This window comes from Taudactylus pleione, unplaced genomic scaffold, assembly GCF_031769625.1.
Source record: "Taudactylus pleione unplaced genomic scaffold, aTauple2 ptg000290l, whole genome shotgun sequence".
In the NCBI taxonomy this organism is placed as follows: Eukaryota; Metazoa; Chordata; class Amphibia; order Anura; family Myobatrachidae; genus Taudactylus; species Taudactylus pleione.
In genome coordinates this window covers 2,398,965-2,426,108 of record NW_028284692.1, presented here as the reverse complement: position 1 = coordinate 2,426,108, position 27,144 = coordinate 2,398,965, and the positions used below count along the sequence as shown (strand labels likewise).

The 27,144-nt window shown below is 44.8% G+C and overlaps 1 protein-coding gene across 4 annotated transcripts in view; it reads left to right on the top strand.

The window, feature by feature from the left end:
* ITGB4 (integrin subunit beta 4) overlaps positions 1 to 27,144 on the top strand; it is a 114,093-nt gene that overhangs the window by 18,668 nt on the left and 68,281 nt on the right. For 2 of the 4 annotated variants that reach the window (XM_088482541.1, XM_088482542.1), the window contains exon 2: positions 23,529 to 23,606. In XM_088482541.1, coding sequence (XP_088338667.1) covers positions 23,537 to 23,606 — 70 coding nt within the window. In that variant the 5' untranslated portion in view covers positions 23,529 to 23,536. Of the gene's footprint in view, positions 1 to 8,569; positions 8,712 to 23,528; positions 23,607 to 27,144 lie in introns of all 4 variants that reach the window. The other 2 variants (XM_088482540.1, XM_088482539.1) reach the window with 2 other exon arrangements.

The window sequence follows — 27,144 nt, the reverse complement described above, 5'->3', positions numbered from 1 at the left end:
CGTCGATCGCGGACCGGCTGGCGGTCCCGACTGCGGTCCCTTCTAGGGCATTGCCCCAGCCTACCATCCCCCGTTCCCCGGGCGTGACGCGTCTGGTGCAGTCTCCTCCCGGGTATCAGACTGTGGGTCCTTATGCGGGTTTGCCTGTGTACGTGCAATCTCCCACGGTACCACAGCAGTCGATGGTACCGTTTCAGGGGTATCCTCAAACGGTATCCCCTCCCTGGGTGGATGTCCTCTCCAGCTCTGTTCAGAGCCTGGCGGCTTCGTCATTGGCCTTTCAAACTATGTTGCACAGTGATTTGCCACCAAGGACGTCCAAGCGAACCGTTTCGGCTTCATTGGCGGCACAGTTTACGGACACGGACGTGTCTTCGGATGACGGAGAGATCCATGAAGACTCTGACTCGGATGCTGGGGCCCAGGAGGTGGAGGCTAAGTCCTCCATTAATGTACCGGCATTGGTTAGGGCAGTGCGGGCCATCCTTCATATAGAGGAGGATGCGCCGGCTCCCAGGTCGAAGTACCCTAATGTTAAGAAGGCCAAGGTAGCTTTGACGGTTTTTCCCCTGTCTGACCAGTTAACGGATCATATGGCAGGGGCCTGGCAGTTGCCCAGCAAGAGGTTCCAACCGCAGAAACGGTTGGCTTCAAACTATCCTTTTCCTGAGGCTCATTGCAGGAAGTGGGAAACTCCGCCTGCCGTGGATTCCCACGTTACCCGCTTAATTAAAAGCGCTACGCTGCCTTTGCCGTCGATCTCGTCCCTGAAAGATCCCACGGACAGGAAAATGGAGACTTGTTTAAAGTCTATCTACTCTCTCTCGGGGGCGGTTGCCCGTCCGTCCATGGCGATATCTTGGGTGGCTAAGGCCATCGAGAGCTGGGCCAATGCTTTGGAGGATACCTTTCCGGAAGATGCTCCGGAGATCCAGAGACCGTTGATAGGACAAATGAGGGATGCGGCTTCCTACATTGGGGAAGCATCGTTAGATGCAAGCCTGCTGACCTCTCGGGTGTCGGCTGCAGCTGTATCGGCGCGTCGGTCCTTGTGGCTGAGGTCTTGGAGAGCTGACGCAGACTCCAAAAAGGGACTGGAGGCCTTACCTTTTAATGGGGAGCTGCTTTTTGGTCCAGACTTGGACAAAATTGTGGATACTCTGGCTAAGTCTAAATCAGCCTTCCTCCCTTCGGCTTCTGCACCTACCAAAGTACGGAGCTCTGCCTTTCGGTCCTTTCGGGTTCAGGGAAAGGCCAAAGGTCAGTCCTTCCCGAGGCAATCGGCGACCAAGGCCGCTTCTAAGCCCAAGAAGCAGGCCTGGAGTGCCAGGTGCCCTTCTTCCAAGCAGGAGGATAAACCTTCTGCCTGATGGGACGGGCCTCCCTCTGGGGGACCCCAGAGTGGGAGGCCGACTTCTTCTATTTGCCCAGTGCTGGCACAATACCACCACGGATGCCTGGGTTCGAGAAGTGGTCTCCCAGGGGTACGCTCTGTCTTTTCGGCACAGACCGCCCCACCAGTTTTTTTGCACGAGTCCTTCTCAGGATACGACCAAGACTTTACAGATTCAGGAAGCTATAGAGTCCTTGCTGAAAGCAGGGGTCATTGTTCCTGTTCCTCAATTACAATGAGGGACGGGGTACTATTCTTCTCTGTTTCTGGTGCAGAAACCCAATGGTTCTCATCGCCCTATCCTCAACTTGAAGTCTCTGAACAAATTCCTCAGAGTTCCCAAGTTCAGGATGGAAATGTTACATTCCATCATTCTGGCGATGGAACCGGGGGATTACATGGTGTCCCTGGATATCCAGGACGCCTACCTCCATGTTCCGATAGCACCTTCGCACCAGCGGTATCTGAGGTTCGCTATCCTTCAACATCATTTTCAGTTCCGGTCGCTACCCTTTGGCCTCTCCACAGCACCGAGGGTGTTCACGAAGATTATGGTGGTCATGGCCGCACATCTTCGGAACCAGAATGTACGGCTGCTGCCGTATCTGGACGACCTCCTGTTGCTGGCGAGGTCCCCGGAGGTACTGCTTCAACATCTCCACCTGACGATCGCTTGCCTGCAAGCGCACGGGTGGCTGATAAATTGGAAAAAGTCCTCCCTGATTCCATCACAGCGGATGGTTCATTTGGGAGCCCTGCTGGATTCTCGTCAGCAACGGATTTTCCTGACTCCGGAGGAGGTCTCCTCCCTGCAGCTGCGGATACACAGTTACCTGAGCAGTTGCCGCCTGTTGGTCCATTCGGCTATGAGAGTTCTGGGGTCCATGGTGTCGACATTCGACATGGAGGAATTTGCCCAGTTCCATTCCCGGCCCCTGCAGTGGCTGATTCTATCGGAATGGAACGGGTTACCTCACCGGATCCGGTCTCAGATGCTGGTGTTGTCCCCGGAGGTTCGGCAGTCTTTGGCTTGGTGGCTTCAGACAGCGCATCGGGTCGAGGGGCGCCCCTTTTGGATCCCGGACTGGGTCCTGCTCACGACGGATGCCAGTCTCCGGGGTTGGGGGGCAGTGACTGGCTCATTATCGCTTCAGGGTCATTGGTCCGCGGAAGAAGCACTTCTCCCCATCAACATCCTTGAACTGCGGCCAGTATACAGGGCCCTGCAGTCGTCCGGCCCCGCTCTTCACGGAAGGGCGATTCAGGTGCAGTCCGACAACGCCACCACGGTGGCGTACATCAAGCACCAAGGAGGAACTCGCAGTCGGGCAGCGATGTCGGAGGTGTCTCGCATTCTTGCTTGGGCGGAGTGTCACATTCCAGCGATCTCGGCAGTCTTCATTCCCGGAGGTCTCAATTGGGAGGCGGACTTCCTCAGCCGTCACGACGTGCATCCCGGGGAATGGTCGCTTCACCCAGAGGTGTTTCAGCTACTCGTGGACAGGTGGGGGCTGCCGGAGCTGGACTGGATGGCCTCCCGTCACAATCACAAGTTGCCCGTTTACGGGTCAAGGACAAGAGACGCAGGCACCTGTCTGGTAGACGCACTGTCGGTGAAATGGACGTTTCACCTGGCGTATCTGTTTCCTCCGATATCCCTGCTTCCTCGGGTTCTGCGGAAATTCAAGCAGGACGGTGGCACGCTCGTGCTGGTAGCTCCGGCGTGGCCCAGACGTCCTTGGTACTCCGATCTGAGGTGCCTCTCCATCGACGCTCCGTACCTTCTCCCTCAGCGTCGGGACCTGTTGTCTCAAGGGCCCTGCCTTTACCCGGATCTGGGTTGGGTGTCTTTGACGGCGTGGCTCTTGAGACAGCTGTCTTGAGGTCTAGGGGTTTCTCCAGTTCGGTCATTGGTACCATGCTTAGGGCACGCAAGCCTGCTTCCGCACGGATTTACCACAGGGTGTGGCGCACTTATTTTCAGTGGTGTGAATCCAGAAACTATGATCCGCAGGTGTTCCGGGTTTCCAGAATCTTGGAGTTTCTTCAATCGGGCTTGGACCTCGGCTTACGCCTGGCCTCTCTGAAGGTTCATGTGTCTGCTTTGTCCGTGTGGTTTCAGCGACGGATTGCTACACTGCCAGATGTTCACACCTTTTCCAAGGTGTTCTCAGGATCCAGCCTCCCTTCGTGCCTCCGGTGGCTCCTTGGGACTTGGCGGTGGTACTACGGGTCTTGCAGGGTCCTCCTTTTGAGCCACTTGAGTCGGTGGAGCTCAAGTGGCTGACGTTTAAGACCGTTTTTCTCCTGGCAATTGCTTCTGCCAGGAGGGTGTCAGAATTGGGGGCGCTTTCCTGTCGACCTCCTTTTCTGATTTTTCACCAGGACAGAGCGGTGCTCCGCACTCGTCCTGAGTTTTTGCCCAACGTGGTCTCAAAGTTCCACATTAATCTCGAACTTGTTGTGCCAGCTTTTCAGTCACCTGATCTTTCAGCTGGTGAGGCTTCCTTAGATGTAGTCCGGGCACTTAGAATCTATGTGGACCGGACTGCTTCGGTTAGGAAGTCGGATTCATTGTTTGTCCTCTTCGGTTTTCACAAGAGGGGTTGGCCTGCCAACAAGCAAACGTTAGCCCCTTGGCTTCGTTCTGTTATTTGTGAGGCTTATGCACAGGAGGGTTTACCTGTGCCAGTCTCTGTTAAGGCTCATTCCACTCGTTCTGTGGGTCCCTCTTGGGCTGCTAGACGTGGCGCCTCCGCTGTTCAGCTGTGTAAGGCGGCCACTTGGTCTTCAATTCAAACGTTTTTGAGGTTCTATGCGTTTGACACCTTCGCCTCTCAGGATGCATCCTTTGGGCGCCGGGTACTCCTTTCAGCACAGGGGCGTCCCCGCCCTTAGTTGAACTGCTTTGGGACATCCCCAAGGTCAACCCTGTGGACCCCCTATGGACCCTGAAGTAGAAAACAAGAGATATGGTAAGAACTTATCTTTGTTATCTCTGTTTCTACGAAGTCCATAGGGTCCACAAGGCGCCCGCCCTGACGCACCTGGCTTCAAATGGGCTGTGTGGCTGGTCACCGGTTTTCCGTCTCCCATTTCTGTGAGTATGGTTTCTTGTGTGTTCCAGTCTTCCTTCTCTCTGTTTAGTCTCCTCCTCCAGCCTTGGCTGCTTACCAACTGAGGTGCCTGTGCCTCGGGGGCGGGGTATAGAGGAGGACGGACCCAAGTGCATCCTGGGAGCAGCAAAGCTTTAACTGCGTGGTGCTCGTGGATCCAGATCCAGCTATACCCCAAGGTCAACCCTGTGGACCCTATGGACTTCGTAGAAACAGACATAACAAAGGTAAGTTCTTACCATATCTCTTGTTTTGCCTTGTTTACCCACATGAGTTTTATACCAAATATGTGTATTCCGATAAATATCCCTACACATAGTGGGTAACACTTTCATATATACAGTATGTACTGTACCTATAGTATGTAGTAGACCAGATAAATTCAAACACCAATATAAGCCATGTTATAGTGTTTTAATTTTATATACCATGGCGGCATTTAGTCAGCCGCATCTGGAATTGTGCAGAAGAGGTGCACTGCATTCTTCTCTCAGGATTAGTTCCAGAGCATGCCATATATGCTCTAATGGGTCCAGATCTAGTCATTGTAATGTCCATGTCCTTGCCTTGTAAGGGTAATCCCTTTACCCACACTACGAGGGGTATTCAATATGAAACGTTAACTTCACTGTCGAAGTTAACGTTTCATATCGGAGTTTTTTTCTGCGTTAAAGTATCGGGCGCACTCCCGCTTATCCCCGTATTCAAAATAAAATGAACGAAAACGGGAAACTACGAAGTTGGATTTGCGTAGAGTTACGAATTTTTCCTTAAAATAATTGTAAGACCCCCCTAAAGTTGGGGGAACACTATGGGTACCCCCGTTTTAGCCTTTAATTGAAAGTCGGGGATTTAAATAGCCGCAGCAGGTGTTTTTTTCCCGACATTGAAGAAGTGTTGCAGAAGAGCACTTAGGTTATTTGTTTCGTTTTTTTAAGTGGTCCCATCAAATTTGGGGTACATGAAAATGGGTACTAGCATATTTTTAAGTCCCTAAAGTAAGTTTTTAAAAAATCTGCATTTGTGCACCTGCCGCTATAATTCTATTTTAGAAAACATCTGCCGCATACATGCAGAATAGCCCTGAACCTATTTCCCTATTGTTAAACAATTTTTTCCCATTTTTTTTTTTCACCCCAATTTTTAAATTCATTTTTTTGGGTGTCCCTATTTTTTTTTTTTACTTTTTTTGACACAGTTCTTTTTTAAATGTCATTCCCAGGGGTGCAGGCTATTTTTTTTAAGCCTGCACCCCTAAACTCCAATTCTGCACTTTTTTTCGACACCTATTCAATGGTGAAAAGTTATCCCCGTTTTTTATCAAAGACTTTTTAAAACTGCGATAAGTTTTTGAAATTGAATACGGTGTAAAAGTAAAACCTGCGATAATGACGTCATACCTCCAATATTAACGCAAAAACGATGTTATCGCACCCATATTGAATACCCCTGTAAGGCAAGAAACTGTACCCCACAACTTAATGGAAATACCAGAACTTCTCGCTGTTGGACAAAATCACTGCAGGCTATAGAGTTTTGATTAGTGCCACACAAGCACTAGACTGTCTATATATGAGGAAGGATAATTTAGCTTACTATTCCTGCCTCCACTGCTTGGTAATCCATTTTCATATAATAAATCTGCACAGTTCTCGGATCTTGTTGTTTAAATACACATACAAATATTATATTTAATAAAGTGTCGTACATTAAGGAGATCATAATACAGAAAAATGACATATAATGACATGAAACAGACATGCCAAATAAGCTTACTATCTAAGATGTGCATGAAAGACATGATGCATAATGAAGCAGAATAACAGTTCATGTGACTACTATAGGGCAGAAGTACTATCAGTCACCAATATTAAAGTAGCCGTTGATGGCTGGCATTTTGTGTACTACCAATGGTGTTATATGGCTAGAATAATCATCAGCAGATAGACAGTGCAGAAATCTTAAGACAGAATGTAGTAAACTTATGACAGTTAGTGATTACTTTGGGGAAAGAACGTTAGTGGATTCTGAACCGTGAGCTCTGCTTTAATACATTACACTTTTGAAATCAAGACCCTTAAGCTGGTTACACACTATGCCGACCCGCCAACCTATATGACAATTGGTAAGTTTATACAAACTTACCAATTCGTCTGCCCAATGTGACGGGTTCGACAGCTGAAATGGGCAGGTATTTAAATCGTCGCCCAATTGAGCTGTCAATCACCGCTGGGTGCCGCAGCATGTTCAGATATATCGCCCATCTGCTGATCGGACATGTCTGTGAACAACGTTATTTACAGACATATATGCTGAACACACCCTGCGATAAACTATAGATATATTATCGCCCGTTCAATGGAACAGGCAATATATCAGTGTATACCAAGCTTTAGAGTCGCTCATTACTGGGATTTTCTGCATCAATATATACAGAAGGCACCTAATAGAGATAGATAGATATATAGATATAAATGAAAAAATAAAAAAATCAATATATATAGTAAAATATCAATATGTTCTATCAATATGTTAGCTAAATAAAAAATGACCAGAAAATAAAGAATTTAATGCATGGAAAAAAGTGTGCAATCAAGCAAGAGAAGGTGTAATTTAAAAAACTGATTAGTTAGCAACAAAATCCGATGTTTGGGGGTATGATTAATACACTTAACAGAACATATTGTTCAAAAGCAGTTTGATTGAATTTTTTACAATTCATTGCATTAGTCATACCCCTAAACATCGGATTTCTGCAAAGCAAGACAGGGTGTAGGCACACCCTGGGTTGGTTGGAGTATATTTGAATTCCTTAAGAAAAATGTAATTGTTAGTTGCACGCTGCAGAGACTGCTTCCACAGCATGCAGCAGCTCCTGCAACTCAGGGCAAACGTCCTAATCTCGGGATGGCATGAAAGTACTTCAGAATTGTGACTGTTGCACTAAGGGGCCCATTTATCAATAATTGCATATTCAATTCGATGTGGGTGTGATATTAGCTCCCATTGTAGTGCAGTGCAGTAATGATAGCACCAGGATGTATTAAATAGCACCCACAGGGACAGGGGCTGTGAAAGCACCCCGTCACTGCGATGTGCTCGGAGTGAAGTGACTGCATCAGCGGACTTTTCACTCCCATCTCGGGACTACTGCTCATGTGCGGTCTACAGATCACGCATGTGTGGCAATCATTGCCTGGGAGCGTTCGGTAATTGAAGCAAAGTATAGCCCATAGGCTACAGCAGGACAACACCATTTGTGCTGCGGGGACCAAACTTGGTTAATCTGACACCATCGCAACCCACATATGGTGGTTGCTCCTGCTGTTGGGAATGGAGAGACTGCAGCAGATATATGAGATATCTGCTGCGATCCCTCTATAATACATCTGGGGGATACTTAATACTTGTGACGAATATGCCGTAAATATTTAATGATAAATAGGCCCCTTAAAGTGAGATGGTTGGGGAAGGATGCCTTTGTGCTGAAGGATCTGATGGAGTCCCGCTGTATATGGCCAAGGGCATTTCTGTTTGTTAATTTGCGAACTTGAGTGCAATTGTCTATAGATTTATATATACTTGGTTAAAGAACACATCTTTAGATAACCAAAAACAGAAGTACATAGAATAAATTATTTTTGAAATAATGAATTGTAATAGTGAAAAAAGCCGCACTTCTATTGTAAAGCTACCTGACTTATAGCAGCATTCAGAATGTGTTTAATAAGTTTTTATGTTGGTCTCAGGACGTGAGAAACAGGGCTAGAAAAAAAAGGAATTTAAGAGGAAATCTGCCATTGGGGTTCTGGTAACGGCTCTAATTAAACCACAGATCTGTCCCCAATATCATTGGACCTTTGGACATGTCCACCATTTACTATATGCAGCATGGTGCCTTACTGACCGCAAGATCGCCAACATAAGTCTAAGTAGGCAGGTAAAATTGCATGGAGGCAGATGGGTACCAGATACCATCTGTATAAACAGCATTTTCAGGGTGCAGAGTATCTCCTGCATCTCTTTCCCATGCCAATTCACGGGCTTTCTTTCTTTAAAGGTTGGCAGTGGGACAACAGCTGCTGGAAGACTGTGCAAATCAAACCTTTTGAATTCCAACTATGGCGACACAAAGTTTCTAACAGGGAGCTCATCTGGAGCATCTGAGGTCTGCAAAGCTGATGGTTGAAGTTTCTTAGATAGTATGTCTAATTTATTTCCTGTATTTTTATGTATTTGAGGATGGAGGGGTCATATTTATGGTCTATATTGAAATGTTTGGGTGAACTGTGTTTTCTAGACATTTTATACTTGCATATATATTTTGCTACTTGGGTTTTCAGTTTGAAAAATGGTCCTGTACACTGTAATCTACTCTGCTATTCTAGCAGACGGGCGGATTTAGGGGTCCCTTAATATTATTGGGCACCTGCTCCGACCTGTCCCCATTTTAACAAGACTCCACCCCCTCCAGCTAGCTTTTTTGTGGCCTTTTGTGGGTGAATAACTCTTCCGGGCTCCTGGATTGCATGAATGCTCCAAGACTCTCCCAGATATGAGCCTAATGTTCTGAGTTCCTGGACTGCACATGCATCTAGGAATGGCCATCGAACATCGATTGTGATGCCCTATATTGTGCAAAAATCGACGCCGCTGATCCGATGGGTGAGGTCTGTGCAGCACTCGATGGGTTTCTGCTTATGGTTTAAAACAAACCAAGAATGGTACAGCCTTTGTTGGCCATCACTACATGAACCCTCTCCTAAGACTCCCCCTGATGTATCATGGGGGATGCTGTAATTGTTCTGTGTCCAGATAGCCATGGCTGATTTGGGGCACTGGAAAAATTTGATGCAGGAGGACTGCTGTCCTACTCCAGCTAGTGGCACCCCTAGGCTTGTGCCTCACATGCCTTGTGGGAAATGTAGCACTGCTAACATGATTTTAGCTGTTTTTATCCATTTTCCAAAAACAAAACATTTGAATGTGTTTTTGACAAAACCAGCACAGGACAAAGATTTAGAACCAAAACCAAATCAGAGGGTTCCCCGCAGATCTCTAATTTGCAACACTTGATGCTGCACATAGGGTTTTCCATTATATTTTGTCCAGAGGGGGCATGACCACACAAAAACTCTTTGCCACACAAAAACATACTAACATTTTAACTTTATGTTTATCTCTTACAACCCAGTCTTGTTCTATTAATGTTGTTTCAAATTGTAAAGCTCAACGGAATATACTGCGCTATATAAGAAACTGTTAATAATAATAATTAACAGGGTTATGTTTTATCAGAAGCTGTATTTGTGGACTGTGGAGGGGAAAACAAAGCACAAGGATGTTTGAATGCTTCTCTAATGTTGCAAGTGCTAAACTGGTGAATGCTGTACATGTTCATAGAGATCATTTTAGATAATAACATTCCACCAGATTTTTCATTTTATAATTAAGTACATGGTTCTCAGGGCCATTGCAGTGTGCAGAAGTGTGTTAGCAAAAAGTAGCACTCACCAAATATACATCAAATGGGGTACTTCATGCCGGTGCTTGGGATCTCAGCGTTCAGAATCCCAACGCCGGCATCCCGACATAGTTACTGTTGGTATCCTACCACTAAACCCTCCCTTCCCGCAACCTAAACCTAACCTCCCCCCTAGTGCCTAAACCTATCCCTCCCCCTAGTGCCTAAACCTAACCTCCCCCCTAGTGCCTAAACCTATCCCTCTCCCCTAGTCAGGCTTGCCGACATTCTGGCAGCCCTCTCCGGGAGGGGGCAGCCAGCTCGGGCAAGCAGGAAGGAGTGATTTGGATAGAGGGGGCATGTCCCGGGATACTACCCTGCAATGGAGGCGGGGCATGGGCATGGCCACAACATCACATAAATTTGGCCCCGCCCCCACTTCACAATGCCGAGGTTTTCGGCACTGTAAAGCCGGGGGCAGGGTCAGGATGATGTGATTTATCGCGAATCGCATCATCGCGTCATTGTGTCATCGCTGTGGGGGGATTCGCAAGGGATCTGGGGGGTTGGCGGCTGCTGGGAGGCTTACCTTATTTTCCGGGTGGGTCAGAAGCAGTACCTGATTTTCGGGAGGCTCCCGACCAAATTGGGAAAGTAGGCAAGTATGCCCCTAGTTAAACAAAAAATAAAAACAAATAACCTCTAGCGCTTCCTGTGTGGTCCGTATGTTATAAATAGCACCAAGCAATATATGCTAAATACACATTAATTTATTTATATCATAGTAGATATATGAATAAAACAGGTAATACCGGTATAAGTAAAACACATACAGACTCACAACATAAAACATATAACATAAAACATACAATGCAGTACCTCAATGAGATCTGCTAATGAATAAAAAGGGGCAGACACGCTAATGAGCGTTTTACTCTGTCTCCTTATGGCTAGATATGTATCTGGGTAAATCCAAAAAAATTTATATTGATAGGATATATATCCCGACATAAAGTCCAGAAAAAATCAATCAATCAATACCATAGCTGGTCATATAAACAGTCTCACTTGATCCAGAATAAATCCTGATAGAGGATGGTGTGTAAAATCCAGTCAGTAAAAATAGTTTGCCGGCAAACTTGGGGTACCTCATGTTCTGCAGACGTCCAACAGGTTCCCCTCCACTGTCATCTATGCGTTTCACCTAATAAATAGGCTTCCTCAGGACATCCTCTATCAACTGTGCAAGAAGACAAGTACATTAGAGTCTCTAGTTTGAGAAATAGACGCCTCACAAGTCCTCAACTGGCAGCTTCATTAAATGGTACCCGCAAAATGCCAGTGTCAACGTCTACAGTGAAGAGGCGACTCCGGGATGCTGGCCTTCTAGGCAGAGTGGCAAAGAAAAAGCCATATCTGAGACTGGCCAATAAAAGGAAAATATTAATATGGGCAAAAGAACACAGACATTGGACAGGGGAAGATTGGAAAAAAGTGTTATGGACAGACGAATCGAAGTTTGAGGTGTTTGGATCACACAGAAGAACATTTGTGAGATGCAGAACAAATGAAAAGATGCTGGAAGAGTGCCTGACGCCATCTGCCAAGCATGGTGGAGGTGATGTGATGGTCTGGGGCTGCTTTGGAGATTTGTACAAAGTAAAAGGGATATTGAATAAGGAAGGCTATCACTCCATTTTCCAATGCCATGCCATACCCTGTGGACAGCGCTTGATTTGAGCCAATTTCCACATCCAACAGGACAATGACCCAAAGCACACCTTCAAATTATGCAAGAATTATTTAGGGAAGAAGCAGGCAGCTGGTATTCTGTCTCTAATGGAGTGGCCAGCGCGTCACCAGATCGTAACCCCATTGAGCTGTTGTGGGAGCAGCTTGACCGTATGGTATGCAAGAAGTGCCCATCAAGCCAATCCAACTTGTGGGAGGTGCTTCAGAAAGCGTGGGGTGAAATTTCTTCAGATTACCTCAACAAATTAATAGCTAGAATGCCAAATGTCTGCAATGCTGTAATTGCTGCAAAAGGAGCATTCTTTGACGAAAGCAAAGTTTGAAGGACAAAATTATTATTTCAAATAAAAATCATTATTTCCAACCTTGCCATTGTCTTGACTACATGTTCTATTCATTTTGCAACTCATTTAATAAATGAAAGTCAGTTTCCATGTAAAACACGAAATTGTCTGGTGGGTGACCCCAAACTTTTGAATGGTAGTGTATGTATATGTATATATATATATATATATATATATATACACACACACACTCATATAGCAAGTGATACTTTTTCAGTGCCAATTACCCTCACAATTGGATTAGACAGACTGGATACATGTGATTTTATTAACAATAGTCACATTCTTATGTCTTTTAAAAAAACAGCATCAATTATCCTGGCTGGAACTCTAAATGGATTCTTACACCACCAAGGGCACAGAAATAGTAATCCTAGGGACAGGGAGCTCTCTTCATTCATGCCGCTATTTCAGGTTGCAGTCACTAAACAGCTGTGTAACTCAAATTTTTAGGGAAAGTTCCTGGCTGTTGAAATTTGTACCAAAAAATTTTTCTGCCTCCTTTGATACAATTCTTACAATCTTATCCCAATTCCCCAGCGTTGTGAGGCAACTAAACTGACCACTGTGGCACCATGCTGTCCGTCTGCCTTTTCTAGATCATGTAAAGGTTGAGGACGGGTTGTACTAAGCCTTAAATGTGTTCATGACTCTGAGGGGCCTATTCATCATCGGAGGCTGTATGGCCCCCGATGATTATGGAATGATCTCGCTGCGAGGGATACTTAAGTGCGGGAGAATCACCGGAGCAATTCATCATTACTCCGGTGCGGGGACAGCTGCTCTGAAAAGCAGCTGTCCCCTCGGAAAGTATCGCAACTACAGATGTAGCTGCGTTACTTACCTTCTACCCATCGTCCCGTCTACGCATGCATCACCTCAGGTCACGCATGAGCACAGCCGCCGGGGAAGAAGTCAGGAGGTGGCGGAGGGGTCCGCTCGGATCCCTCTTCGCATTCCCAGAACTCCTTCCCATAGAAAGGAGCGGTGTTAAGAGAGCAAGCGCTGTCTGAAGATGGAGCTTGTTCTCGGAGGCAAACTCCGAAAACTTTCAGTTCTTGGAGTCTGATGAATATCAGGGGTCTATTTGATGAATAGCCCGGTAACCTAAATATGCTTAAGCTAGTTTCCACATGGTTACCAGGCCATTTATTGGTTGATGAATAGGCCCCGGAATCCCCCCGTTTTCAGAGTCTTGACCACATATGTACCAAGCTGCGGAATGAGAATATTGAGTTCTTTTTGCATTGTACTGTGAGAGGGATCTAATCTGTTACCTCCCAGCACCCCCGACGGCACATACAGTCAGGTGCGTAAATATTGGGACATTGACAGAATTTTCATATTTTGGCCTTTATTCACCACCACAATGGCTTTGAAATGAAACAAACAAGATGTGCTTTAACTGCAGACTTTCAGATTTAATTTGAGGGTAATTACATCCAAATCAGGTGAACGGTGTAGGAATTACAACGGTTTCTATATGTGCCTCCCACTTTTTAAAAATCTATAATCAGAGTGAGGAGTGTGTATTTACACCATGTGTCAGCAATGGTCTCTTAAAAGCATACTTGACGACATTCAGCTCCCTCCTTCCGGGAGGGAACTGAATGCCTGCATACAGCGGGGGACGTGACCGGGCAATGGGCCCGTTTTGGGGGCGTGGCCGCACGATCGCATCATCGTGGCCCCGCCACCTCCTCAGAATGCCGAAAACAAAGGCATTGTGAAGCAGGGGGCGGAGCCACGATGACACGATTCAACGAGAATCGTGTGATCGTGCCCCCCGCTGAGGGGGTTTCTAGTATTTAGTCAGGGGGGCAGGCAAGAGCCAGGAGGCTTGCCTGCCTTTCCGGGGGGTCGGGAGCGGCACCTGATATTCGGGAGGCTCCCGACCAAATTGGGAGGGTAGGCAAGCCTGCTTAAAAGGCAAAAGCAAGTTGAAAAAGGTTTAAGGTATAGAAAGCGACACAGAGACCTAAATCTGGCCATACACCAGACCAACTTTCCTCCAACCATTCAACTAGTAGGTTGGTTGGAATGAAAATCCGGTAATATATGGGAGCAAATCACAATCAGCCATTTGCTTCCAAACACCAGAAAACATGAAAAAGGTCGTCCAGGCAAGTTAGTTAATTCTGTTTGATTTGAACTACTTGTCTGAACAACAGATTTTGTCAGTTTTTCTACCTCCCCCCTATAGTTCTCTCTTCCTGGTGTTGTTTATTCAGCACCTGGGGAAAAAAGAGATGTATTTTTGTGTATTCGGGGCATGTGTTAAAGCTACTGCAACTTTTGGCCCTGTAATGTACCTAAGGGGTCCATTAATTATGCTAATTATCAGGGCCCCCCGATAATTAGATATCCAAATCGCTGCGAGCAGCAGCAGTGGATACAAACCCACCGGCGCAATTCAACATTGCTATGATGTGGTGACAGCTGATCTGAAAATCAGCTGTCCATCCGCAATGTCCTTCATTGCTACTTCCCGCAGCAGTGAAAATTAGCATTAGTCCCCCCTGATGTCTGAATTATTAATACTGTAATGATCCCATTTGAATGTATATATATCTGTATTTTTTTGTATATAACAGTTTCATAATAGAAAAAGGGGTCCGGGTGGGCACGATGACGCTGTATTCTAAGAGATTTCTGCCTTTTCACACTAATTAGACTTATCCCTGGAAGTCCAGAAAATAAATGGAACTTCAGTGGAATAACGTATGGAAAAATGGGCGATATCTCTTATAATACACAAGGAGTGCTCTTGGTATGTCAAAATAAATACTTATCTCAAAAAATATGTCCTGTTTTTTCGGGTCCTGTTGTGATTTTTGATTGTCCAGCAAACCCCAACGGTACTCCAAATATGTAAATAAAATTATAACAAGCAATGTGTAGTATCCTTTATGATGAAAATTATATCATGAAAAATTAATCCCAATCATCCCCGTCAAGGCTGAACATGGATCTATGTGGAAATGCTAGGTGGTATACACTCTACTACGTGATTAATTTGAAAACACACCTGACTTACGGATAAGTCATGCTAGATACTACTTATATGGGTATCTTTAGAATCCTTTCTTAGTGGTGGCCCCTTAAAAAGTGGGAGGCACATATAGAAACCGTAATTCCTACACCGTTCACCTGATTTGGATGTAATTACCCTCAAATTAAATCTGAAAGTCTGCAGTTAAAGCACATCTTGTTTCATTTTAAAGCCATTGTGGTGGTGAATAGAGGACAAAATATGAAAATTCTGTCAATGTCCCAATATTTATGCACCTCACTGTATCTAGGTTGGGTACGGGATTCCGGTGCTCGGGATCCCGGCGGTCAGAATCCCAACCCCGGCATCCCGACAGGGTTACTGTTGGTAAGTATCCTCCCCCTCCCCCTAACACTCCCTCCCCGATGCCTAAACCTAACCCCCCCTGCACCCTAAACCTAACCCTCCCCCTTAATGCCTAATCCGGCCCTCCCTCTAGTGCCTAACCCTAACTCTCCCCCGTGTTTACCGTCAGGATGCTGGCGCCGAGATTCTGACAGGTGTCAGGTTTCCGGCGCCGGCATTCTAAGCGCTTGCATCCAGAATGTCGGGATTATTACTACATCCCATCTATTATATTATATATATAAAAGAATACATTTGTTTGTTTGTGTGTTGATGAATATCTTCCACAGCTCTCAAGGTAAAGCTGCCAAATCTTTCATGATTATTTAGTATCAAAACAGAAAGTTATTAGACCACATAGCAACAACACAACAAAGCTAAAGATTGACAAATCTTATATATAAGATGTATTGGTCTCTTTGTTTCTTTGTCTGTCCGGTTATGCTTTCGAACACCCCTGCTCCAATTGAGATGAAACCAACGCAAGGTGGTCCAGTTGGATCCTGGCCAAGTTTTAGAGGGGCAAGGGTCCCAGTTGGACCTCCCGTTGGTGTACGCTGGGTAGAACTTTGACCGGGGAGCCTGTGCTGAGGCTTCCACTGAATGGATTTGGATGAAAACTTCACAGAGGGGTGGCAATTGGTCTGGGATGCCTAATGGAGTGATTGGGGTCTCGGTCCTTACGGCGAAGTGCGCCGGTGAACTTTGACCCAGGGAGCCTGTTCTGGGCCTTCCACTGAATGGATTTGGATGACATCACATCATAAAACCTAACTTGAAGATTTAAACCCAGGCAACGTCAGGTACTTCAGCTACTATATATTTATTCAGGGGTTAAAGTGGGGCGGTACTGCGTTCCGTCACTTTTATTTGGAGACAGAACCAGTTCCGCCTCCTCCGGCCCACCTCAGCCCGGCGCCTCAGGGAGGCTCCATTTTCCGGGCGCCCGCTGAGATTTTATTACCAGCGCCAGCAGCAGTCGGAGGCTGGAGTTCACGGCTCCCGCAGTGTGCACTATGGGAGAGACGTCATGAAGTCTCTCCCATAATTCCGAGGAACAGTCTGTCGGACAGCCACAGACGCAGGAGCGGGGCTTAAGGTAAGTATTGTGTTTTGGGGTTTTTGGTAAGTGGCACTACTACAGGGGGCACTACTACAGAGAGCATTACTACTGTGGGCATTCCTATTGGGGGCATTACTACTGGGGGCACTACTACAGGAGGCATTACTACAGGAGGCATTACTACAGGGGGCATTACTACAGGAGGGCATTACTACTGGAGCATTACTATTTTGGACATTACTACAGGGGACATTACTATGGGGGCCATTACTACTGGGGCATTGCTACAGGGGGTATTACTACATGGGCATTACTACTGGGGGCACTATTACAGGGGGCACTACTACTGAGGGCACTAATCCTGAGGGCATTACTACTGAGGGCATTGTATAGTGGGCACTGCAAAGGGGCACCACTCCTGGGGGCACTGCATAAGGGGCACCACTACTGTTGGCTCTGCATAAGGGGCACTGCCACTGTAGGCACTGCATAATGGGCATTACTAATGGGGGCACTGTATAAGGGGCACCACTCCTGGGGGCACTGCCTAAGGGGCACTACTACTGTGGGCACTGCATAAGGGGCACTACCACTATGGGCACTGCATAAGGTTCAACACTACTCAGGGCACTGCATAAGGGGCACCACTACTGTGGGGTCTGCATAAGGGGCACTAGCACTGTGGGCACTGCATAAGGGTCACTGTCACTACTGGGGGCACTGCATAAGGGGCACCATTACTGGGGGCACTGCATAAGGGGCACCACTACTGGGAATTGCATAAGGGGCACCACTACAGTGGGCATTGCATAGGGGGCACTAGTACTATGGGCATTATATGTATTAGGGGCACTACTACTGTGGGCATTGCATATAAGGGGCACTACTGTGGGCATTGTGTAAAAGGGGCACTGCTGTGTGTCATAATGTGAATAAGGGACACCACTATGTGGTGTAATGTGAACAAGGGCACTATGTGTGGTGTAATGTGGATAAGATTGTGCTACTGTGTGGTGTAATTTGAATTGGGAATACTACTGTGTGATCACGTCGATTTCTTTTGAGACCACGTCCCCTTTTTTCAGCGCAAGCACCTACGGGCGTGCTGTACCTTTATTGAAAGAGCGCCAGGGGGAGGGGGGAGATCCACCACTTCTCTAGAACCACTTTAAGCACTGTACAGTATATATATATATATATATATATATATATATATATATAAAATCCAGTAAACAGGCAGCACACCACAGATTTTTTAAATCACTTAAAAAACTTAAAGTATCGTGCAACGTTTCAGATTTATTTAAATCTTTTGTCAAGGCTTGACGAAAGAGTTAAAGAAATCTGAAACGTTGCACGATACTTTAAGTTTCGTAAGTGATTTTAAAAATCTGTGGTGTGCTGCCTGTTTACTGGATTGTTACAAAAACAGCCTGCCTCTGCCTGCTGTATATGATTCTAGCACCCCGGTGATTGTGTTCTCTTATTCTCTTAAATGGAGTGTCTGTAATATATATATATATATATATATATATATATATGCTGTGTAGAAATGGAGCATGCGTAATACTAGACAGGGCAGGACAGTCTTTTTATACAAACAAAAAGACTGTCTGCGGTGGGTTCGGGATTTTTCCTGCACAGTGGGAAAAATTAAGGGAAAATTGGTAATAATCGCCAAGATATTAGCGGAACATTTTCAATCCAATATTGCTAAATAGACCCCAAAAATAGGTGAACACAAATACTGAAAGCTGTAAGAAAACAGGGTACAACAACCAGGCAGTTAATATCCTAAAATCATCTACTCATTCTAGTCTCAAAATAATGGGTGTCTGGGGACAAAAACACCTCCTTAAATTGTAGAAACATTTTTTTTACTGAAATAAACCATAATAAGTAATATAAATGCACCCAATTATGTTATTCACTTATATATGTAAGAGACAAGTCATTACAACTATTTATTGCTTCTGTAAAGAAAAACAATCATAAACCAATATTTGTATACAATCAATGTTGTAAAGGAGTCTCTATAGTAAACATTCTGATGGTATCTGGATTTGAGAGAAGCCCCAGGACAGGGAAATATCACAGACTTAGAGGAGATGAGGAATGAGATCAGGTGTTATCAGGATAAACAAATATTGTCTGCAGCTCTTATCCTAGTGGAGGATGAAATGCTGCATAGTCTGATAACATAGGTCAGTCATGAGTACAGCTGGGTACACACTGGCAGACATATTGGCTGATCAATTGATTGGCCAATATATCGGGTGCCCGTCGGCCATCGTGTACCAGCTACATGTTTGTGAAAGGCGTCATTCACAGGCATATCCCTTCGGCTGTGCTGCACAGCAGATGCCCAATATTTCAGCAGATATAGTGGGGCATCGTTCTGTATGTATGGGTGGTCAGCCGAACACCCGTACACTTGCAGCAGCAGCCGTGGGGAGGAGGGCGCAACAAGCCCCCGGCCAGTGGGACCCGCCCCCCTCCAACACACAGAACACAGATGATGGTTGTTCAGTGTGTATGAACAACCATCATCTGCAGATATATCTGCTCAGGGTGTACCCAGCTTTAGGGGCATATTTATAAAAAAACATTTGCAGGATTTCTCCTGTAAACAGCTGTTTTATGGGATAACCGCAAATTTCAAGCATTGCAAGAGTGTGTCTGGGGGATTCCACAGCAGTTATCAGAGATATCTGCTGAGGCCTTCCATTTCTGTTCACAAAAACATCCCCCATATGAGGGCTGCTATATTGCGAGATTTACCAAGCTTCAGAATAGCATTCCAGACCTTCACCCTGGTAGCTAACACCATCTGCAGGAGGGGATCCTCCCCATCAGCCCCCCCTAGCACATTAGACCTGCTGGGTCCAAACTCGGAAGCAAAGTAATAGCGGTAGCTGTCACTGTGCCCCTAAACCTTCTCCAGGACAGGGCTTGCTCGCAAGTTCTGTACCGGTGCCCGGATCATAATTGCAGGCGGTAATTTACATGATCGCATTGCGATTATGGACAATATTTTCATGTCAATCGCAGTGAAAATGCGGGATGTGATAAATATGCCCCTTATTCCCTCTAAGCTAAACATTACACAAATTAATAGTGTTTATTAAAGTGTAGTAAATATCTTTTTTGCAGTGTTACACAAAGCACTTAGTTTTAAGTGGCGTTAGATTAAGCTTTTAACTCTTGTTTCCAGACCACGCAACATACAGAAATCCAGAAAACAATGTATGTTATTGTTAACATAATCTGCACAAAAACAAGGTAGTTTTATTGGGCAAGACTAAAAGGAGTACAAGTAGCAGAATAGAATACAAAGCTCAAAATGTGGTGAATCATAATCAAAAAGTACATTTTTGACAAAAACAAAAATACAATAGTAGTATAAGTACATTTGAACGGAAACTAGCACTCTAGCATAATTCAACCATGTAAACCAACACATAGGACATTTATTTTGTGGAAGACCACTGTATTGTCTGTTTTAAATCTCCTAAACCCTAAACATTTAAGCACTTTGCTAGGACATCGACCAAAAAATACTTTCTACTTCGGGGTATTTACAGTACGGCCACTTTCTGTCTGTGTTCTGTGATGAAAATGCTTTGATTACATCTCAAAATGGCGAATAATGACCTTTAGATGCGCTCTTAAAATGCTCCATGTGGATATTAAATAGATAAATATAATGTACACATTGGATAAACCCCTAATATTAGGTAACATTATTTTAACAAATATTGGGGAGTACAAATTAACTCACTTCAAGCAAAGGCCAAAATTGCTAACCCATGTCTTTTTTTAATTAGCAAATTACTATTCCTGTTCATAGAGAATATCATGATGGTAATATTTGTAGAAAAAGGTAAATGATATAATGTAGGATCCCCTACTTTTTAATGGAGAATATACTTTCTTTATAACTAAGATATTTTTAACTTTATCAGTCCCACCAAATATGAATGAAAATGACAGATGCTGAACAACCTCTGCAATATGTATCTAGAACATGTACTGAGAATTTATGTAATCTCAAGGCAACCAATTACCACCTGTAGAAAAGCTTATAAGCGTTTCCTTAACTCCAGGGTCGGACTGGCCCACAGGGGTACAGGGGAAACCCCCGGTGGGCCCCACTGATTGATGGCCCATCCCTTCCTCTAGGGATCAGGTTCAAGACTGTTCACTTAAACTATACATCATACATATGTTACATTATACTGCACATGTCTGTGGTGTATTTTCTATAATACATTGCTGTTATTAATCTGGTACATTATCATACATGCACTAGCAGTATTTATTATATATGCATTTTTAAAGGTCCCAGTCTATGCACTCTCTAATGGTTAGCCAAGTCTCTGGGGAGGCTGGGCACACCCCTAAGTATTGGCCCCTGTTACTGCATTCCCCCGGTGGGCCCTTCATACCCCAGTCACTGCTTTATTCAAACACTTAGGGAACTGAAGGTCGTGATTTGTCTGATTTCTGCCCAGTCCCCCTTGTCCAAAGGGCTCTCTTCCAGGTCCTCTCATGTGGGTCAAGGCAGGCGGAGTTCCCGAAGCAAGGTGGAAGATTACCTGAGACATAACATTTCAAAAGTAGTGAGAGGTCTGGAACTAAGTCTGTGTCAAAATTAGTGAGGAGTCTGGACCTAAGTCTTTGTTTCATGAAAGAGTGGAGGTTTTGGATTTGTAAGAAGTGAAAAAGGATGTGTTTGGTATTGAAAATTTATATTTACTGTCAGGGAATGGCAGGAAGATCAAGACCTTGGAAAGATCATTAAGCTATCTAAATCCCTGACTCAACCATGGCTTAAAGACTGCTGGGGTGCAGCCCAGAGGAAAATCTTTACTATTAAACAGGAAAAAAGGGGTTCAAGGAGATGGGGAAAGCTTACATTTGGCATTTACTCTGTCCCAAATTCTAAATGTGAGTGAGTTAGTGGGATGAGTTTTAGCAGAAGCAGGACGTAAGTCTGGGGAGCCAGAGCAGGGAGGAGACCTATTGCACTCCAATACCTGCTGCTTCAATCTGTGACCATACACTAGGACGAGCGCTGTTTCAAAGCACACCATGGACAAGCTGCACAGCCAGGTAATTGTGCTTAAAATTGAGAATACCCAGCCCTCTCTCTAGAGTTGAGCATAGAAGAAGCTGTCAACCAACATTGGGACATTTATTTTGCCATAACGGTGCAGGAATTCATACTCATAAATGGGAAGAACGGAAGGGTCTGGAACATGTAAATCAGACACGGAAAGATGTTCATCTTCACTGTCACAACTGCTGATGGGGAGTGATAGAAGGCCAAAATTCCCGTAAGAAATTTCCTGTTGAAGCCCCTTGACCTGAACAACATAACCATGAATGGACAAGAGATGCCCTTCTTAAATGTTTTTTTTTTCAGCATCTAACGCCATAATTAGAAATGGTAATTTTTGTTGGTGTATAGAGTGGATCAGATCAGTGGTCTGTATTGTGTTATCCAAGGCTTATCGGCCGGGGATAAAACCCATTTGATCAGGGTGAAGCAAGGAGGGAAATAGGGGAGAGAGTCTGATGGCTAAAAGATCCACATATAAAAGGGAAATCTGCCTCTTTGAGTTTTATCTTTTTATTTTATATAGTAATAATTAATAACATATTAAAGACATTAAAAATGTGCTTAGTTACTTACATATATTTTATACAGATAGGATGCAGTGATCATGGACAGTGAAAATGAGTAAAATTAAATATTAGCCATTGAATGGAATGGTTCCAGTAGTGAATACATTCCTGTGCTTTATGAGGCAACACAGTTCTTATCAATGAGTTCTAGCCTCTATGAAAGGAGCTTTCCAGGTAAACAGGGTTTCTCTTCCCACAAAAGGTTTATAACAGGTGTGTTTTGGACAGTACCCTTAGCCAAGAGCTGCGAAGGGTGCACACTGTCCTCATGACATTTCAAGGGAGGTACCATTACCCATTAAACGGTGGTTTAAAATGCTTAGTATAGTGTATAGTGCAATGAATTAAAAAAATACCTCAAATGTTTTATATATTCACATGTTTATTAGTAATGTCAGAACAGAAAGGACTAAAACATAGGCTCATAGTGGGTCCAAATGAAGTAATCAGGCACAATAAAGAGTGTGATCTGGGGGCCTGTTTGTGAGCACTGACCGGGGCACATACTTATTTTACTCTGCCACTGGTAAGCATCTGTCAAACCAGTTATTCATGGTTCTACTACAAGGGGGGTGACGTTACAGTTAGAATGGAGACTCTTTTTTAAAGCATAGAGCAAGAAAATGAGTCTAATGTGACCACACTCCATACACTTAAGTCATAGCCCAAATTTCCTTTCAAACACTGCTCATATTTGCTAATGCCACACCCCAAATTGGACCATGGAATTATAAGCATCTTGTTGTGCCTAAAAATCGTTAATAAAATGTACAATATCGGAGCTGTATTTTACCTGTGTCCGAGAAGATATATACAAATATTTGCAGCACAAGCTACTGTACTTTCATCTGTTTGTGAAAATGATGACCGAGCCCAAAGGAATGGTATTAATGATATGCACCTGATCTGCTGTGACAACCAATGCCCGCGCAGGGCTTCCTGGCATCTCTTTGTTTTACTTATTTAATCCATCCAAAGTTAGATAAATGGAAGAATCAATCAGTGCACTGGTGTACATATGCTGTAACCGGCAGGCAGATGAACGGTAGCATTGGGGTGCAACTGTGGGAGATTTTGGTGCCAGGGGTTCTCTTTGATGTCAGTCCTTTGTCTGTATAGTGGCCATGTTTGCATATTACAGAACACAATATGTTGCTCCCATTTTGGTTATTTAGGTTGGGCTTCAAGATGTATAAATCCATCAACTTGTACTGTTTCTAAATTCTGGCTGTGCACACCTGGTGTATGGAGTTCTACTTTGCGTTCTTTAGGGCAGCATTCATTCTAAAGAGTTTGTTTATTTTACAGGCGGGGAGATGTCCGTCCCTCACACCCTGGGAGCTCTGCTGCTGCTTCTCAGTATCTCCATCACCAGCAGTGTTAAGAGTAAGTGCTTCACCTTCATTGTTTTGCATGTGTTTATTTATTATATTTGCACTTGAAAATAACGAATGGTCTCTCACTTCCATTTCAATCAAACCTTTGTCTTTCTCTCATGGGTCAGCTTTCAGGCACATTTAGAGAGCAATGTAGTGTATATTAACTTGCACTGTTTCATCATGTAAACCTGAAACAAATAAATATTATTCATTTTATTATGGATGGTGGACGGCTAATTTATTTGGCTGTTTCATTTTGTATTATCTCTTAAATCACAAAATTGTAATAAGCTAAAGACAATAAGAAACCCATTTAAAGACAAAGGTTAGTCGTCTGTTTCAAACAAGCTACCACCTCAACCAAGTGGTCCTAAGATATCTGGAGTGAAATAAGAATATTATTGGTAACCTTACCAATCCTCTAATCCAGGGTTTCCCAAACACAATCTTCAAGGCAAACCAAACTGTCTAAAGTAATAATTAAATGACCTGTGCTTAAGCATGGATATCCTTAAAACCTGGACTGTTAAGCTGGGTACACACTGTACGATGTCGCGATCCAGCGATGTACACACTGAACAATCCACCGTGCAATGGCGCAATGTAACGTTGCATATAACTACATCACATTGTTCATTGAATCATCCCATTGGATGAGCAGCACATCCAACTTTAGGGTGCCTAGAAGCAGGGTCGTAACTTGGGTAGTACGGGCACCACAGGACAAGGGGCGCTGTTCGGGCCTGTCAATTTTCTGTTTATTATCATTCTCACTTGTAGTTACCTCTTATTTTATCCCCAGCATCTCCTGGCCTCCCCCATCTCTTCCCTGGCTTTTCCCCATGAAGCCATGCCCCTTTTTTGGGTGCATTATATCCCTATTTTAAAAATAGGGAGCGCCAATGCTCTTTCTAGCACAGGGCACCAAAAAGTCTAGTTACGGCTCTGCCTAGAAGACCAAGTTTGAGAAACACTGCATCTAATCCCTACAATTCCTTAACCTTTGCATGACCCCAGACATAACATTAGTCCGCGATATGTTCAATATCACGGCACATGGGATTCTGGCACCTGTCAGAATCCCTTCGCCGGCATCCCACCAGTCGGAATTCCAAAGGTAAGTAGCAGGGTTAGGGGGAGGGTTAGGGTTAAGAGTTAGGGTTAGGCACTAGGGGGAGGGTTAGGTTTAGGGTGCGGGGAAGGGGAGGTTAAGTTTAGGGTGCGGGCAGGGGGAGGTTAGGTTTAGGCACTAGGGGGGAGGTTAGGTTTAGGCATCGGGGAAGGGAGGGTTAGAGCAGGGAGAGGAGGAGGGTTAGGATACCAAACAACAGGTGTCGGTATCCTAACCCTGTTGAGATGCCGCCATCAGGATTTTGAATGCCGGGACCCGAACACCGGCATCCCGTACCCATCCCCTTTAGTTCGAGCAAGACAAATGTTGTAGGGAGCCTTAATCATAAATAAAATCCATCAACTAAGCTTATATGAAGCAAGAAAAAAAAAGTCTGCCCTCCCAAATTCAAAATGTTGACTGTATTGGTGGAAATGTGGAAACTATGGACCGGATTCAGACCCAGTCCCCTTCCTTTTCCTTATAATTTTTCTTCTTGATGTCTCAGGAGCACATGCGGACAAAAAGGAGAGAAAGGAAGAAGGAGGGATACTTGGTTGGTTCTTTTTGTCAGAATTATATAGTCGATGTATTGAAATTCAATGGACACCATTAATGCGTATCCTAACTCTAACTAGTTAGGGTACGCATTAATGGTGTCAGTGGTGTCAGTGGTGTTAATGGTGTCAGTGATGTCAGTGGGAGTGCTTTTGGCTCTAATAGAGCCAAAAGCACCCTGGCCTTGTGGCAGCGAGACCCTACCACAAGGGTCTCGTCGCAAGGCCGATGGTCGCGATGGTCTTGACTATCGGGACCATCTTTTTGGCTGCTCGCATAAGCTGTGGGTGGTCACCCACAGCTATGCGAGTGGCCAGGATGCCGCTCCAATAATAGGTAGGAGGCCCCTGATTCAGAGCGAGCGCTCTGGTCAGAGTGTCCGGCTCTGAATCAGGTCCTATGTTTGAATCAACTGGATTCTTCTTAAAACTCAAAATGTTTTTCATCTTCTAGATCAGAGATTTTCAACCTTTTTGAACTCGCGGCACACCGAACAAATTTTTAAAAGTACCAAGGCACACCATCTGTCCCCCATGAAGAAAAACATGCACATTGGTCCCCACGGGGGAAAATAAAGCACATTTATTGGCCTCCACGGAAACCAACAAAGCATATTGGATTCCACATAAAACAAAAATAAAACACATTGGCCCCCATTTAAAAAAAACAATCATACTGGCCTCCACAGAAGGGAAAATAATATACATGGTCCCCACATAATAACACTGGTACCTCCAGAAAGCAAAATAAAACAAACTGGCCCACAAATGAAAAAAAAAAAAAAAAATCACACTATCCAGAAAGCAAAATAATATAAATTGCCCCCACATAAAAAAACACATTTACACTAGCCCCCACAGACAGAAACATAATACACATTGCCCCCACATAAAAAAAACATATTTACACTGGCCCCCACAGACAGCAACATAATACACATTGCCCCCACATAAAAAAAAACATATTTACACTGGCCCCCACAGATAGCAACATAATACGCATTGCCCCCACATAAAAAAAACCCATTTACACTGCCCCCCACAGACAGCAACATAATACATATAGACCCCATACCTGGAGCTCCCTGTCCCTCGGTAGCGTTACTGGGCAGATCCTTCAATCCCTCAGCGCCGGTTGGTGCAGGCTTGCAGCAGTCACATTCACTGCTCATCAGTAGTGTGAAGTACTGTGCAGGCGGGACAGCGACGCGGCCGCGTCTCCATTGGTATGGCCGGGCAGCGGCTGAGCACCGTGGAAGAGCTCAGCGCTGTCCCGGCACAAAGTTAGGGAAATAAATAGATACAGCTGTGGGGGGCATCTCCCTGTGGCACACTTGGGAACCGCTCTGCCGCGGCACAGCGGTTGAAAATCCCTGTTCTAGATCAATCATCCCTTGTAGTTACATCTCAGTACAGCTTTTCCGTACATGGCACAGCCGCAGTATCCAGCATAGACTGCAATCAGAGGTTCCAAACCTGTGCCATTACAGTCCAAGTTTTAAGTTTATCCATGTTTGAGTCTAGATGGCTGAATCAAATTTACTGAGGTGCTAATTAATTCACCTCTGCTTAAGCATGGCTATCCTTAAAACCTGGACTGTAGTGGCAGAGTTTGGGAACTTCTGTGCTTCATGAAGCAAATAGGATAGATTATTTAAATTTAGGTTTCTCTAACATAATGTATTCTAGCTGACTGAGAGCTGAGCCAATTAAATAGCTTCAGAGTTGATAGGAATGGCTGGGAGTCTGCCAAAATGCAGCTGCATGTATGGCTTTTGTTTCGTTGCCCAGGGAGACTGTGGCACATCGGAAAGCTATGTCTATTACTCTGTTGGCAGAGAGGTCTAATAGGCGGCTGGCTTTAGAAACAAATTATT